The following is a 17,798-nucleotide window of genomic DNA, read 5'->3' as shown; positions in this document are numbered from 1 at the left end:
TTTCTGTCTTGCCTTTATCTTCAGCAACAGAAGACCTGAGGTGATAATCTTAACAGAAACTTTCCATTTCTAAAATTCTGATATAGTAAAAATAATCCCAATATTCAGGGAACAAAGGTTTCAGGTAAGCAGACAATACTCAGGTACTGTGCCTATGTGCATAATTCTGAACCTGTAATCTCACTACTTTGTAAATGAAAGTCCAGTAAGAGCTAAAGGCATGATTCCCTTGAAATCAAAACCATCACCAGTTGAAGTTTCAATTACATTTCAACTATAACTTTTCTCCATGTAGTTGAAACGGTACGGAGTTATACGATGCAAAAGACTTCTGTGTAACCAGAAGCTGACAAGCAGCAGGTTAAATTTAGAAAACAGCAAAATTTAATCCACAGATTGCTTTAAAACTGCTCCAGGTCCCAAAAGCAAATCCAAGTCATTTGAAAAATAGTAATTATACCTATAACATAGAGATCTGGACTTACCATGTAGTAAGTTTTCAGTAAGTCACACTGATACTCAGAATTACACAGACATCCTCAACCAACACTGATACAGCAATTTTAAAACAGCTGAACATATCTAGCAGCAAACTCCTAAACCCGGAACATAAGAATTATATACCTTCAGCTCTTGCAATACCTATGTAGTTCCCACTTGTGGTGCAAGTGCCTGGTCTATCATAAACAGATTTCCTTTGACATGCCAGTTAAATTTGAAGCAAGAAGAGCACAGCTGTTTTATGAGTCAGCTGCAATATGTTAAATCAATAGTTTGTCAGTTATATAATGAACATGCTTCCACAACAGGAAGCAATATATGCAAATCTAAAAGATTTCTTAGCTCCTAAGGAATTAGGTAAGATTTGCATCCACCTTGCTTTAGTCTAAAACTCAGATCCACTCCGCACTTGCTAGTAAATAAAGTTTTCATTTAAACACTTAGATTTAAGTTTATTCATACACAGCAAAGTTCCACCTGCATATTAAAAACAAACAGATTAGAAGTAAATGTTTTATTCTTCCAACTAAATTCCAGTACTACAAGGGCAGTAAAACAATGATACACTGAAAAATTGCAGCAATAAACATTTGTTAAAGACTGATAGAATAAATAAAAACTACAAAAATGAGAAATCATATAAACCCATTCTTAACCCCCAAAAAAGTCATGGAATACAGAAATGCCCTCCTTCACTATTTCACAGGCAGTACTGTGGGCTATTTGCTTAAAATTGTCCTGGGATTACATTCTAATTCAACTGTGATTACAGCCTTCTTGTAGTGCACAGTTATGAAAACCACACTAACTTCAGTCAGAAGTGTCATTCTACATTTTTATTTACACAACCAGTGAAGGGCAACTTCTAGAACACCAGCTTTAATCCTTTACTTTTTCAAACTTATTAACATAAGAAGCCAAATTGTAATGATACAGCAAATGAGGCCACTGGTATTATTACAGGTAGCAAAGGTCCACATCCAGGTGGTACTGACATCAGGGAGCACTCCAAAACCAGTTGCTGCATAAGAGTGGTTGCCACTGACAAAAGCTTGAAATAACCTGTGTTCACAGGGGGGAAATATGGCATTGCTGCAAGTCTTTACTGGGACAGCTTGCAACAATAAAAGAGGGTGTATAGGGCAGCCCACATATGCAGAAAACGGGATTCATGAAACGTCTGAAACAGAAGAAAAACACACATTAATGATGAAATTAAAGCCATATATATCCCAAATCTTTATGACAATGTCAAAAACTGCTTCAAAATCAAAATCTAGCATTTTATGAGAGACTATTATAGAAATTTTTTAAAAGACAATGCATTGCAATCTAACATCATTATCCTTTCAACTTAAGCTTTCCAAATTACCAATTTGGAAGTATTTTAACTTGGGGCCTAGCTGAAGTTAAACAACAAAGAATAGCCATTCAAATTATTGAACATTCAGTAATTTAATGCTGCGATAGGAATCAAAAGAAATACTCACAACTGGCAGGCTGTTCTCCATATCGTCGCATGATCTGATCATGCGTGAACTTCACAAATGCGTCATATTGTTCTGCAAGCATGAAACATTAGAAGTGTGAGTCTGCTAAGTTTAACTTAGGCTGAAAAATGTTCAAAGCTAGTTCTTATATCATATAAATCTTATCAATTAAGCACACACCCACTAATGGTATTTTTAGGAGACTTTGCACAGTTCAGAGCTGCCATTTCTTTACATCCGAAAACAATGCAGTACATGTATCCTTAATTAAAGGAATTTCCCTTAGAAATTTCTGTAACAAAAACCATCCTCAAAGATAACATGCTGCACATAGATGCAAAGATCTCAATATGCCTAACATCTATTATGCTTCAGACACCATGCTCTGAAGTAATCAAGTGCACCCATTTTACAGATGCATAACAGATGCAGAACAGATAAGCAGATGTAACATCAAGGACAGTGCTACTAGGGTTGGAAATACAGTTCTCTCTGCTCTTATCACTACCAAATATAAGAAAATTAATTCAATGAAATGGCAAGACAGAAGTACAGGAGAGGGATTTGCCACAGAGTGAGAAATTCTTTTTTTGCCAGAAATCAAAAGAAACRAAAAGGAAGAAAGGCTAAGTGACTAATACTTGACTAATTTCAATCACAAAAGTAGCCACAGTAGGAGAAAACRTAATTGACTCTGGACTTCATGAAAACAGTTGTCATGTAATCTGAAATGAAATTCTGACACGAAAACTATTCATTTGGCTTTGAACTAAAAACTGTTATTTCCCAGAAGGATTATTATTTCTATATAACACATACATACAAAACCATTCGCAATGTTTTATTTAGTTTTAATATTGCACTCATCAGCAGGATATCACCTTTCAGAATTAGGAAATTGAACAAGGAGAGTAATATCTACCAGATGCCGCTCCTCTCCATTTCCCTTCCTCCCTTGTGGAAAAATACATGTGCAGCAAAGTGGGGTGTTCTGAGAAAAGGGCAAGGTCAAAGAAGGCAATCTTCAACCAAAAATGCAGTTAGATTTGTAGTGGTTCCTAGTCCCACAGGTTTGCCCCATTAAAGTCCCCATCCTCTTGCTGGGATGAGCTTCACCTTTGAAGTAAACAGTGTATCAGTAATCAGCAAGTAGTGCAGCAGCAGCCCAAAGTATGGACCTGACTTCATAATCTAAAGATACTCATCCTTGACTAAAAACGCCCAGTGTCATAGCAGCCAGCTCCCCTTTGCCCGCAAGCATAACCTTTGTTTCAGTGCAGCTGAGATTGATGGCTTTTCAGCAGCCATGTGAGGATCTTAGCAAAACAACAAAATAATACAAAGAGCAGACTGAGGGATTTGTTGCCCAGAAACCATTTCCAAAAACAACAGTGACCAGAACTTTTCCTAAAAGTATGTACTAAAGGCCAGGAAACAATTCGCATGATTTCTTCTTTTAAGATGTAAGTCAAAATGCACAGATGCTTTGTAGTACCTTTGTTAAAAATGTGGCTTTGGAAATTTAAATAATCCATTGTTGCTGAAAATCACCTTTCCTGTAGTGTTCAGTTTGGTAAAGTTAAGCAATCCAAAGGTAAGAGGAAGCTACATCGAACTGCTGAAAAATTAACTGAACACTTGTAAAGCTACTTACACCACCAGCATCCCATATTGTAGATGTTATAACTACCTTTAAATCAAAAGATGACAAAATATGCATACAAATATTATTACTGTATTCTATGAGCTGAACTTCARTATTGAAGGTCATTTTTCACAAGCAGATTCTAGAACGACCTTGGAGCTGAAGCTTCATGTAGCCCCTTGCCCTCCTCCTCTGGTTTTAAAATCTACAAAGGATTTTGCAAACCAAAGTTAATGCTAACACAGAGGTTTCATATAGCAGAGGCTTAAGGGGAAATAAGGGCATTACAGTGATCTGTGTTTTCCATTCAAACACCCATTCCATATAAAAAGCAATTCTGCTCACAAAGAACAGGGAGGAGGAAATCTAGCAAACTACAAGAAAACCCTGATTCAGAAAGGAATGAGGAAAATATCTGATGAGATCCAAACAGTAACTCGAGTGAGTTACTTCACTTGGAAGAAGCCATTCATTTAAGTTATGTTACAGAATTTCCAGTTATATTTCTATTGACTTCACTACTCTGTAAAAGTATCATCCTACTGTACATAGTTTAGGGGAAAATATAACCATTCTGCCAGCAGGAAAAAAACATAACTGGCCTTCTATTTAGGGAGTTATTCTAAATTTTTCTGTCAGTTTCTTTCTAAATTCMCACCTACTCCTGAAAATCTACTATTGGCTGGATACATGGGAAGAAGTAACAATCTTTCTAATAGGGACCACTGCCCTCACAACCAGGAAATGTAACTCTGTGTCACTCTGACAACAGCAGCAAAAAAAACAAAAACANTCCTGCCTGCCTACTACATCCCCCCCCACCTCTCAAAAAACCCACAGTTCCCTTTGGGCTAACATATGAGGAGCCTGTCAAAGGGTTGATGTTGTGAAGGACTACAAGTTTGTACTCAGGAAGCAACTGGGACAAAYGTGTAATAATTAGGAGAAGACCACATACATTTATCATCACTACCAACTGGAGTGCATTTTAGGAGAATGCAACAAATGTCTCAATTCCTTGGAGATATATATATGTAAATATTATATATATATATATATAGAGAGAGAGAGAGAGAGAGAGAAATTATAAAACGTAAAATTATAAAACATAAATATATAGCATTAGCAATATTTGTAAATTAAATTGAGATTTTTAAAGGGACTTAGAGCTATAGTGGCTTCACACAGCAATGGCAGACCAGCATGTACAGAACATGGAGAGGCTCAAGGGCAGAGACATGGGCAACCCATAAGCCTGACACAAACCTGGTGACCTCCACATGGGTATGCTTGGAGGTTTTAGTCCCCTTCCTGAATAGGTCTGCAAACTATAATCTCATGTGTTTTCAGGTGGGAAGCAAAACAGCAGTGTGTATTCAAAAGCCGTTTTGCTGCCAAATAGTGCAATCACACGTTTATTAGATCCACACTAACTATTAAGTACTAAATTAAATGCTGAATCGTACTGTGAAGGCATCTACCTCTGAATGCACCAGAATTTAGGTGCTCAGATGTTAGAAAGATGCTTAGAAATAGAGGACATAAATACCTTTTCTTCTGACAATTAAAGGCCACATTTAAAATACTGACATCAACATCATCCTTATGAAAAGCAAGTTGGCATAAGGCACAAAAATATTGGCTGAATTGTATGAAATACAACAATTCAACACAGAACATCAGAAATACAGCTAAGTACTGGCACTCAAGCAGCTACCGAACACCACTGGCAGCACTGTAATAGCAAGTGCTGGGAAAATGAAATCTTAGGTACTGTCTTCTTGCCAAATTCCAGAAAAAGGAAGTCAGTTCCCAAGAAGGGGGGAGGGGAAGTCTTTCACAAAGAGCTCTTAAGTCAGTGAAATAGAAAGTCTTTCTGGCAAAAAATGAGGAGGAAATGGCCAATTCAAACCTGATAGCAAGAGAAAGTTCTATCTGAAATAAAACCTCTGTTTCCATTGATTAGTAATATCCAACTGTCACAGCTTTTACCGAAGGCAGCACAGAAGAGAACACCCCAAAGAACAAACAGTTTTTCTGTCCTGTATCCAATCTCATTTCTTAATTATATTAGGTCAGCAAAAAAACCACAGCATAACACTAGTATTAGAAAAAGGTTTATACTTTCAAATTCATCTTAGTAATATTCAGCTATAAAATACCTGCAAGTTTTGTGGTCAAAATTTCTTCATACTCTTCACGGATTTTCTCTTCACGTTCTTTCAGCAAACGTTCACAGATCATTCCAACTTGTCTGAGAGTAAACAGAGGCTGTTCTTTTTTCAATGGTGATGATGCTGCAGATGAAGTACCTACGATTGAATATTCAAGCGTAACAATTAACTACTTAAAGTAGTTCAGATTTTTTTTTTTTTTTTTTAGATCTCATTTTCTTCACATCTTTTACATTAATGGAATTTTCCTAAACATTTAAGGAAGTGTCTCTGCCACCTGAACACTTATTATTGGACAGTCAAAAGGAAAGTATCTGTAATGGATGATATGCACTGATATTGAAAGACTAAGTGTATTACACAAACATGATAAAGAGGAAAAAAATTACTATTCCCTACTTAAAAATACAAGCTTCTATTTTTAGCAAAAAATACAGTAAAATATCTTTTTGCAAAGACTACTGCTTCACAAAAACCTACTATAAGATCTCTGGCAGAGCAAGATGGTTTCTTGAAAGTGTTGTAAACTTTGTGCCCTACTAATTCTCACAATGAGAAACTAGAATTTTCCAGATTAATGCCAGCATTGCCAAAAAATGCAACACTGAGTGGTGAGAATATGTCATTAACACCAGATAACTAGGAAAAAATATTTACTCAGAGTCAAAGAACATACACCAGAATTGCAAAGAATTTCTGAGGCACCTGGCAAAGCTGGTCCAGTGAGAAGAAATGCATGTGGCTGTGGATCAGTAGAACAACAAGGATCTGTCTGCTGGAAGCTATTTTCTAAGTGTCTCCTCTTCTGCATGCGTTTGTACTCCTGTTTTATGTTGTACAGAATTTGTTCTAAAATAAAAGCAATAGTAATTAAGCAAGAGATGATTACATTTCAGCATCTCAGTGAACTTTATTTCCATTTCAAACACCAAATACTGTAGATAATTAACAGACACAAGTTAGACTGTTAAAATACAGCCTACAGAAACTACCAATTTTATGCAAGAGAAAGGCCAAACAATGAAGCTAACTGAAAGAAAGGTAACTCCTGTTTTCATCAAAAGATTGAAAAACATTTTGTTAGTTAAGGTCAAGTATCACTGCTAGAATACAACTAACAAAAGCTAGTGTAAAGTTAAAATCTAGGAACTACCAAATGTATACATGGATAAAAAATAGGCCATAGAACTTCTACAGGTATTCACCTTCTTCCCTTCATACATTTGTTATCTTCTTTCTCCCCCACATACCATGCTTATAATTCATACAGCTAAGGGTGACAAAATACTCTAGAATAAAACATCTAAAAGAAATACCACTCCTGGCTGTTCAGGAGTGCCTATATGCCAGCAGTATAGGCAGCAAACTGATGGGGAAAGCAAAATATAGAAAAAAAATATAGACAGAATGTTCTTAAAGCAACTACTGCTTAAAATCTTAACAAAACTGGTAAGCAAAATACAAAAGCCTCCTACAATTAGCAGTTTTTGACAGCTTCAAATCTATCCAAGTAAACATACTGGTCAGATCAGTAGTTTCTTTGAAAGTGGGAAGGCAACATATAATTCAGTGTACTGTGCTAAGTAAAATACAGTAATTGTTTTTTTAAAAGAAAATCTCATCTCTRTTGTAGAAATACAAGGGGAAAAAAAAGAAAAAAGAAAGTAATCCTTGCAATAAAACTACCAATCCTAAGTGTTTGTCCTCTKAAATTCCATGTGGCAAATACTTCCCACGAACATCAGTGCCAAACTGGCTACATTAAACATTTTCAAGAACAAAAGAATTGTCATTTTCTACGCTTTAGAAGGTCTTCACAGAGAGAGATCTCCAAAGACTTCCTTCTGACGAGAATTCTTATTTTTAAATGCTCAGATATGTTTAAGAAAAACCTACATGCACAGCAAGAAGTTTCCCTTGATGATTAGCTTCTACTGAATCCAAGCTTTGGCAAAGACAGCTTCCCAAAACTCACGTACATGCAGCTCAACACGATCATGTCAGAGCATCAAAGGACTCCACACAACACCTTCCTACTTCTGTTCAGCATTTTCCAGTACAACAGCATGAAAATTCCTCAACCAAATTTCAGTGTTTGCATACAATATATTCACGAGTTTCTGTACTAGAATATTTTCTAATATGCAATCACATGAAGCAAGTAACTTCAGCACTCAGCTTGTTCAGTCATTGGCTGAAACCTGTGGTAGGTGGACCAAGCAAGTGAGATTTGCCAGTTCCTAGTTCAGAGGTTTAACAACTGTGGTTCTTCCACTCCAGGAAGCAGTCTGGGGGTTTCTAATTTATAAGAGCGGAAACTGTTCCCATGCAAGTCTGAAAGAAGAATATCAGCATCTTCAGCAAAGGAGCTTCTTGTCTGAATTTTATCCTTTGATAACAAACCCAGCGATTTATACTGTTTCAGTCACATATTTGTCAGTGCTTGTACAATTTTCAAACTCCTAAAACAAGATCAATAACTTTGTTCAAAGAATCAGTAACTGCAGAAGACATAATAAAGCAGCACAATGCGGAAATGTAAGCAAAGGAAAGCACAAGAAAGAGCTTTCAAGAACTCACGAGTGCCTGAAGGATTCATATTTATTGTAGGACAGACACACACTTATGTGTCCTACTTGTAAGACACATACCTACTATGCTCCACAAAAATATTTAGATCAGGTTAAACCAAGGTGCAATTCGGCTTCCAAAATTAACTAGAATCCTACAGAAAATTTGTCACATGGATTACACTATCTCAGGTATTCTGAGACTGGTCACAGAGCATTGCAACATTTTTACCAAGCACCATTATGGTGGCAAAACCATACTCTTCCTCAGAAACAAGTGCTGTTGTAGCCAGAAAGCTACTGCACAACTGTAGCTACTACACAACTGTCAGAGGAAACTCATATGGCTCACAAGACAGTATCTGTCTTAAAGTATATTTACACTATAGAAAATATGATTACAAAGGTTCAGACTATATTTATATTAACTGAGGAATGCAACACACCATATGCATCTTTTGCTACTACTTGGTCTTGGGCATTCTTTCCAGGTTTCTAATGAACTGCCAAAACATCAATCAAATTTTAGGTGTAATAACTTTGATTAAAAAAAAGAAAAAAACTACAGCTCTGCTTAATATTAACTTTATGCAAAACAAAAAATTCTAAGCAGATTAGCCTTCAAAAATCACGAAGAAAAAACCATAAACAGACTCTGTTTAAAACCACAAGAGTAAACACACCAATCAAGTACATCGAGGAGCAAAAGAAAGATAGCAGGAAGGGGGAAGGAAATAACTGAGACAGAAAATGAAGTTCTGTGCACCAAGAATAGACGATTTATTTAAAACTATATTGAATTATGAGCCTATATATCTCAGTGATACTACTGTAATCCCATGTATTTCTAATCTGGTATTTATTTTGTAATTTGCCATCTTCAAAGTTTACTCTGAAAATCAAAAATCCCTGAACAAGCCACTGACTGGCACACTGGAAGGAAAAAAATGGCAGGGGGCAAAACAAAACAAAAAAGCCTGTGATAAATTGCACTAGTGTAACTTTAGGTTCCAACTGTGGGAGAGAGGAGGGGACTACTTAAAAATGACAGTACAGTACCTACATTGCAAACAGCCAATCAGCAAAAAAGCAAGTGTGAAATTTGAAGTCCTATCTGAACACTTAAGCATGTACATAAGTTGTTTCGGTAAACAACTTCCCTGTATTTAGTGTAACTTAAGAGGTTTACGGCAATACTGCTCAGGATAGCGTACCAAACTACAACTGAAGCTCAGAGCTCTACTATGCTGCGAGCAGGCAAGATGACTGAGAGGATGACACATCCTATACTTATTTCCACCATTTGTAAAACACAAATAATATTTGAAAAATACTAGCTTAGCTTAACATCAAACTGTTCACTGACTTCTCACATGAACAATCAGACTACCGATGCTTCAAATTAAACAGGTATGTGTTTGCAGCATCCAAGACAGTGTAAATAAATACATTTTTATTTGCAGACAATGACAGAGTATTTCAGACAAAACACTTCACTGTCAAGTGGAATGTAAACTTTCAAATATTCAGGGCTATTTTAAATGGAAATCTGAATGACAAATTGAAGTCACTAAGCAAGGAACACTGAATTAACACTAATTTTGATTTGTATTAAATTTGTTTTCAAAAACACTTTGCTTATTTGATTAACAATTAAGGATGCAACTAAACACAACATCTTTACAATAAATGTGTTATTTTCAGGCATGCATAATATAGCTACAACATATTGAAATTCACAGAAGTAGTACTGGTAACATACATTAATTTCTTTTCTCAATTTTCATTTGTGCCTAGAATAGTGAATGAATAAAGCATTCTGGATTTGTTATGCTGGATTTGCACAAAAACTAACTGAATTAAATGTAAAGTATGTTTGTTCTTTTTTTTTTAATTGAATCTACCTTAAACATTCTCAAGGGTTTAAAAAAAGGGGAAAAAAAAAGATGTTTAAATGCACCAAGTTATTTCCTGCACTTACGATTCTGCCTAATAAATCCGTAAAAAAGTATGCTTTATGAACCAACATATTCTGATCAGAACATTTCTGAAGATGTGTGAAGATCATGGGGTGCATAACTTTCAAAGAAAGCACAACTTTCTAAGAAACCATAAAAAGATCTTAAGATGAGAACCAAACAATTTTTGAACTGCATCTATATGGCAGACATCTAACTGTAAAGCCTAGTGAATCCTAGTTAATTAAAATTTAGAATAAGTAGACCTTATTCTCCACCATAGTTTTCATTCCAGAAAATCTTTCTGCTTTTTCAGCTGTTTCTTAAAGCTAACTGGAAGTGAAGGGAGTTAAGTATTATCTCTCCATTGACAATCAAGTTAAAATGTGTACTCTAACTAGTGTCAGACTTTGTGTTCCCCAGTGCAGAGGCCCCAACTGTCTTCTTCAACAATGACAAGCATTTTAATTAACATATTACTTTAAATATAAAAATCTTGAATCTAAAATTGCATTAACTGCACTAGATTTGTACTAATTAAAGAAACCTTAAGTATGAGTAAGCATCTTAACACCATAAAATTGAAGTGGGAATCAGAGTGATGCAGATTAGAATTCACTGGGTATTTCAAAAGGCAATAATTTTATGTAAAAATCCCTATCCACCTACAGCACCTTATAGGTGCTGAAGTTCACACTAGATACTGTATTTCAGGTAATAATTTTATGAGATGATGAATTTAATATACTTAATACGACCAAACAGCCTTGTGGCCCACCCTCAGTTTCATTTCAGTGTTCACTTTACCCATGGTGCGCTGCATTTTCTACTGGCTGGAGGTACCTCCGAGGGCTAACAGAAAACACCAAGCCAAGCGACTAAAGTGAAAATTAAGTGTGCTGGACCTAGGCTAGTATCAAGACAAATCCACACTACTAACACGCTGAAATGAATTAGAAATTCATAAATGACATTTCAAAATCAAGATGACTATGAACCCAGGCCACAGTTATGCAAGACTGTACTCTATGCCCCTTCTCCTCCCTCAGTTAAAAGGTCAGGTTCAACACTAGAATAAAGGATGATACATGAAAGTATCACTGTGACCATGACTGCTAAAGGCATGGGGGATTAAATTAAATACACCTGAATATAAAGTGGATAGCTATTCATTTTCATCTACAGCTCTGTGTATGAAGACAAAGCATAAAGTGTATCCGTTCATAAAATACTGCATTAAGACGAAGGACAACATTCACAGAAGTCGTCTTTCAGAACTTAAGATATAATTCAGGAAATCAAAATTACATGTTTAAGCTCCCTTTGTAGCTAGTAAACAGAGGATGAAATCTGAAATGAGCAATTCAGAATCTTAGTTTGACACGTGAAATATGATTCGTCAGACTAATGAATTACGAAGTCAAATATTCATTTCCAAGAGGTGATGTCTATTTTCTTACTTCCTTCAATTCATAAGAAGTTACTCTTTTTAAAGTTCTATCATCTAATTACTTCATCCTGACCTGCAGTTATGTAGGAATTACATACAACTCAAGTAGCATTTCAACTTGAAAAGGTAACAAGGCAAACAATTATTTTCTCCATTTTAATAACTGCTTATCAACTGTGAAGGCGTTGATCGTTTCCCCTGAAGTTTTTTTTTTTTTTTTTTTTTTTCTGGCTTGATTTTTAAGCTAGCAATCTCACATCTCAGTTCTTGGCTTCTCTTACTTAGCTGAAGGAAACTTTGGCAAACAAGTAGGATGGTGACTCAATAGGCTGAAATCAGAGTAGCAGTTTTCCCAGCCCGAAATGGAACCTAAAGCTCAGGTTTCACTTTGTGAAGTCACCATTCAACATATACATTCGAGCCTTAACCATGCCTGAGATTTCTCCTATGCAAATCAATCAGATGTTATTCTGATGTCAGCAGCATATATCATAAAGACGCACACAAAGGATTTCAGCTCCTTTTAAAGTAGAACTGTTTCATTGGGCTAGTCCAGCTGCAGAGCATTTTCATTAGCCAGTTTTCTTTATTCAACATTCATCTGATGCTATAACATTCCTAATTTTGTTTTCCCCACCGGATCATGGACACACAACATCAATTTTATGACACTAACTTCACCTAAGGAAAGCACTGCAACAGAGCAGTGGGTAACAACATTCTTCACTCATTGTATCTACTTAGCTAGGCAATCCACAGACACAGGCAGAAATTAAAATGATCCAGACACTTCTCTTACTCTCTTGCTTTGGTCATGGACATCAGTCACCATAATTTACTTTCTTAATTAGACATGGTCTGTTAGATTTCTGTAATAAACTTTTGGAAATTATATTTGCCCAGAATATTATATTCTAAGACAGAACATTGATAACGGGTATGCGCTGACACTTCACAAACAATGTCTACAGCTACAGAACCAACAGAAGAAACTCTGGATGGACTATGGCACAGAACTGGCCACCTCTGGAGATCAAGTTACTCAAGACCTCCAACTGACGAAGGTCCTGGATCTTCTATAACAAGTCTGATGCTTACACATGCATTAGTTTATTTTATAAATGAGTTATTTCAGGAATTCCCAGTTCTCCTGATCAAGGGATAGAGGAATGAAAAATAAATCAAGTAATGCAAAATGCATTAGACATAGCAATTAGGTCTTTTTCTGCACACACAAAAAACGTCAAATTGCATTATCAGACTTGCAGCTGAAACAAAGAACCGTGTCAACATTTTATGACATCCAAGACCAAGAGTATTCAACATTTATAGTCACAACAGCCACTTATATAGAAAATTTTCATATAAATTAAATTAAATTAGCAAGTCCAGATGCAGCCAATTTTTTTTAAGGAGTAGGAATATTTTGTTTTTAAATCCCTGACGACTGCTGCAGTACTGGAGCATGAGAAACTTGGCATCTTGCCAAGGTAATTTAGCACTAGATATACATGCCAATAAATGTGAACAAAATAGAAATTAAGCAGAGAAAGATACAGCATAACATCCCACAGCCAGTAGACTTCATCTAGAACCCAAATCTGTACTTGGCTACTGTATGATTGAAAGTTTCAGACAGAAGTAGTCACCCTTCCTCAAAAGGAGGACTCAAAGGTCAAAGGAGGACAGGCTAAGGGGAAGACTAACAGTTCCTCCTATTGAAATAGACCCAACTCTATTTTCTCGCATAACTTTAAAAATCTATGTTAATTAGGTCAGATTTTTTTTCAGATTAGTCTGTGACAGCGAAGTATAAAATAAAGACAAATTCAACTAGCTTCTGTTTGTAAAGATTCAGCTATTGCTTACAAGAGATAGGACTCTTAAAACCAACTATTTGTCATCTTTAACTACAGACATTTGACTGCAAGCTGAGATTATTATTTCAGAATTCATCACTTGTTACTTCTTATCCTGATAAAAATTTTCTTTTTTTGAAGACTGGGGGCAAAACATGAAAGGTAATAATGCAGCGCTGAATTAATATGGAACAGCAGTCCTGAAAGCTAGCCTTATCGGCAAGATGGATGCAGTAGCAGTACACTGCTCTGCAGAGTAATCAACATGCCTCAATTCTGAGCTAAGTTTGGAAAGGTGTGAAAAGTGGACTATTTGCTACAATCAGTGGCCTCACTTGTTGAGACTGCCATTAAAGCAGCAAATACCAGCTATGTATATCCACTACCGAATAGTGCATAAACACAAAAGTTTCCATATACCACCAAGCGTTTTACATTATCTCTGCTTGGATTTCAACAGATGACCTGAGGTGAAGGACTATTCCCAATAGCACCACCCACTAGAGCTTTTGGGTTGCAACATCAGCTAATTACTGGGGAAACATTCAGGCAGATGACTGTTCCAAATGGAGGAAAAAAACACATGGTCAGATGCAAGGGTTTGCTTGTGGATTTTTGAAGAGATTTCACCAACTATCTTAAATATAATATTCTTATTGATTCTACAAAGAACTACCTGCAAATCCAATTCTGAATCAGTAGACTGGAAGAAAGCTACTGATCTCAATTTGTTTTCTCAGCTACCATGATCAATTAGAAGATTTAAATCCCTACGGTCAACATTACTTTTTTTTTTTCCCCCATTTCTTTGGACAGTATTTTCCACTGTAGCTTCAGGATCAGAAATATCCAGATAGTGATCTTTCTCATACTGACTCGCCTTTCAATTTAGGGAACAGCTTAATGTAATTTTTGCCTTTGTAGGTTTTTGTCCAGAGTGTAATCTTCCATCAGGGTAAAACTGCAAATAACCTGTTCTAAGATACTCAGAGGATAAGAAACAGAATTACTCCACTTTTCCTCCCTTTCTTCATCTAAAATCTATTTAACAGCTTAAAAATAAGACAGCATTCTGAAGACTGCTGAGGAAACAGTAAAGATACAACGCATTATCCACAAACACATAGATCCAAGTCCATTTCTCCTTGTAAAAGCCCACCCACTCACCCATTCTTTTGTGACAGGACATGCACACCCCAACAATCTACAGAGAAGAATCTTAAATGTGGTAAACACTTGTAACTACCTTCCTGTTTTAACCTAACCATTCAAAGCATCACTAGTTCCAGGGCACCTATCCAACAAAAAGTTATTTTGATCATACAAGAACAGTCTCCTTTACAGCTGTAACTTTCACAAAAGTAAAACTTATCTGTAATATTCACCAAATAGGAAACTTCTTAGGAGGAACTACTCTTTCAGTATCAAAAACATCTTATATCAGGCAGCTACGTTCTGTATTGTTCATAGTGAACATAGTTTAAAAAAAATAATCCTAGATGCAAACAATGGTATCAAAAAATTACCAAACACACTCAGAAAAACTCAAGTATAAAGTCCACAGAAAGTATAGATGGTAAAGCCACAATTACAGTTTGACTGCCAAATTCATTGAGAAACTGGAAGTGACCTAACAGCTGTTCAAATAAGACCAAAATATTAAAACACGCTTGTGAAATATAAATTTCATCTTGAATAAGCATTCTAACAGACATATGGTTTATTTATCTATGGCTATTCTAAAAAGAAAACTATTTTCTCACCTATCACACTTTATCCTTCAGCCACCCACTTCAGTCAACTTCTATTCTGCTTTCAGATAATTCATTTTTGAAATATTTAACCAGATGTTAAGTTGAGGTGCTAGCACATTCTCCACCGGTTGAAGTTAAACAGTACCAGGACACAGAGTACCAGGTAGAAGAAAAACGTTTTAGTCTGAGCTTTAATAAAATATCAGTATCAGGTTTTATATCCAGATCTGGTTTCATATGAACATCAATTTTCATTAAATCAAATTAAGGCAGACACTCCTCCTTCAAGCGCTGGAAATCCATGCATTACAGTAATAAACTGAGAAAACTGTAAGCAAATTAAACTGAACTCTGGCTACTGTTGCCAAATTTCTCAATATGAGTTGAACAAGACAGTAACTCATTTGGGATGGCTTTTAACATGAGACTGGAACTCTTTCCAGGCACAGAGCAAGATTCATCAGACCCAAATGTAGACATACGCATGAGAAATGGTCATTTAAATTCTTCCAACAGCCAATGAAAAGCAAATAATTCTGAAGCCCACTTTGTTTCATCCCAAGTCAAAGCCCTAGAGCAAACCATCTATTTCTTCATACCAACTATCAAGAAAACAACAGATTATTGGCTTAGATATATATTTACAAAATTAGATAYGAATTCCACGCAATCTTTCAAGAGGTTTCTTCAGAATCATAGGCTCTCATTTTAATTATCAATGAACAACACAATGYAATACCACTAAATTTAATCAAAAGAGAAAAACTAAGCAAACTCCTTTAAGTCATATTTGCACTACCATTATATAGTTTTTTTCTTGTCTTAAAAGTCTGAGTGGGAGCTTTCATGCAAAGCATTCAGCATTGTAAGAGACATTTTGATTCACTGTTCTTTATCCTTCACTATATCATGTAACRGTTTATATAAAATAAAATCTTGTGAGTATATAATAACATTTTCACATGGATTACAACCTCTACCCCTATTTTTCTCAAGGGATAATGAGGCCTCTATGTGCTCAACTTCAGTAACATTTTCAGATTTTAAGGGCCTCATACTGATTAAGATGGGAGTTTAGGTAGTCTCTATAACAGCACTTGAAGTAATATGTCTGCTGAAAATTTTGACTTTTTTCAGCAATATGTATTACTAGCTAAAATACACTTTCACTAGATATTCATAATCTAAGCCCTCCAATTCCCAATGAAACAATCAAAAAGAAATCCTTGCAGTGCGACACCACCTCATCTTCTTAAAAGAATTAAATTCATTCGGTTTTTAAACATACATCTCGAAGTACCTATAATGTCTCACTGTGCTAGGGAGTGCCATCCCTCACAAATCTCATCCCTGACCGCTGACTCATTCAACACCTTTCCCCAAAGGTTTAAAAAAAAAATATATCGAGGCAGTGATTTAAGTGTAAGAAAAGAGTTTTTCATATGTTCCCTGTATCTTTCTATGGTTCCCTACAGCAATTTTGGGAGTATTTGATTAAAAGCTGTAAAAAAACGTGTGCTATCAAATACTATTCAGAACAAAATACTGAAACAAGGAAATGAGCTACATGGCAACTTAAAAAACACATTTAAATCTACTGCTTGGTAAATATTTGCAATTCTCCAGGACCAACTCTTGTATAAAAAGGAGCAATGAATGCAACAGGAAAGGGAGCTCAGCTATAACAATTACAGGGGGCTTTTTCCTGCACACAAAGGACATAGATCTACACCTCATCACTACAACCACTCACGACTCCAAGCATAAACGTTCTTAAGTGCACTACTGGAAGCTACCCACTAGGCTAACCATAGGAAAGGTCGATCAATTTTGCGTGCCCTGACAAGATTCATTCCTTTTTTCTCTCGCTACTCACTGGTGACATAAAATTTGGTTGGTTTTTAATTGACACAATTACACAAGCAGACCTGGTAGTTTTAGGGCCACCAGTTGAATCACGAACCAGAACATAAAGGTTTCTTCCTCACCAGCGTTTCTGAGATGAAGACTGCCCGATTCCATTTTATCTGCCCTAAAGGCAACTCTTGCACTTGCACACAATCGCTTTCATCACTTGTTTTTTATATGAAACTTCAGGAATGCCACAGAATGGGCCATTCGGGACCGTGACACACATTAAGGAACTGGAAACGGAATTATCCCTTTGTTTTATCAGCTTTCGCCGTTTTTCCCACTGGCGTTTTGCGGGTGATTGATGACAGGCCGCGCTCCCCGCCCTCGATGTCTGAGCAACGGGAGGAGGCGCCGCCGCCTCGGCTCGGGCAACGCGCAAAGCCGCCGATAATGGCTGCAGCGCATTGAGCGGGGCCCCGAGCAGAGGAGGGGGCCGGGGCCCCAGCGGCTGCCAGCGCCCCCCATCTCATCCTATCCTATCCC

At 36.4% G+C, this 17,798-nt stretch overlaps 1 protein-coding gene across 2 annotated transcripts in view; it reads right to left on the bottom strand.

Moving 5' to 3' along the window:
- Nucleotides 1–1,000: 1,000 nt before the first annotated feature.
- Nucleotides 1,001–17,798, bottom strand: part of AKIRIN2 (akirin 2) — an 18,062-nt gene continuing 1,264 nt past the window's right edge. The window contains exons 2-5 of one of the 2 annotated variants that reach the window (XM_085318707.1): nt 6,516–6,659; nt 5,799–5,948; nt 1,992–2,063; nt 1,001–1,681 (exon numbers count right to left, since the gene is read on the bottom strand). In XM_085318707.1, coding sequence (XP_085174833.1) covers nt 1,671–1,681; nt 1,992–2,063; nt 5,799–5,948; nt 6,516–6,659 — 377 coding nt within the window. In that variant the 3' untranslated portion in view covers nt 1,001–1,670. Of the gene's footprint in view, nt 1,682–1,991; nt 2,064–2,913; nt 3,108–5,798; nt 5,949–6,515; nt 6,660–17,798 lie in introns of those variants that run through there. The other variant, XR_014897531.1, reaches the window with a different exon arrangement.

Source organism: Rhea americana, unplaced genomic scaffold (assembly GCF_003343005.1).
Source record: "Rhea americana isolate MKP2758 unplaced genomic scaffold, rheAme1 scaffold_55, whole genome shotgun sequence".
Taxonomy (NCBI): Eukaryota; Metazoa; Chordata; class Aves; order Rheiformes; family Rheidae; genus Rhea; species Rhea americana.
The sequence above is the reverse complement of the archived record's forward strand: the minus strand, read 5'-3'. Positions and strand labels throughout refer to the sequence as shown.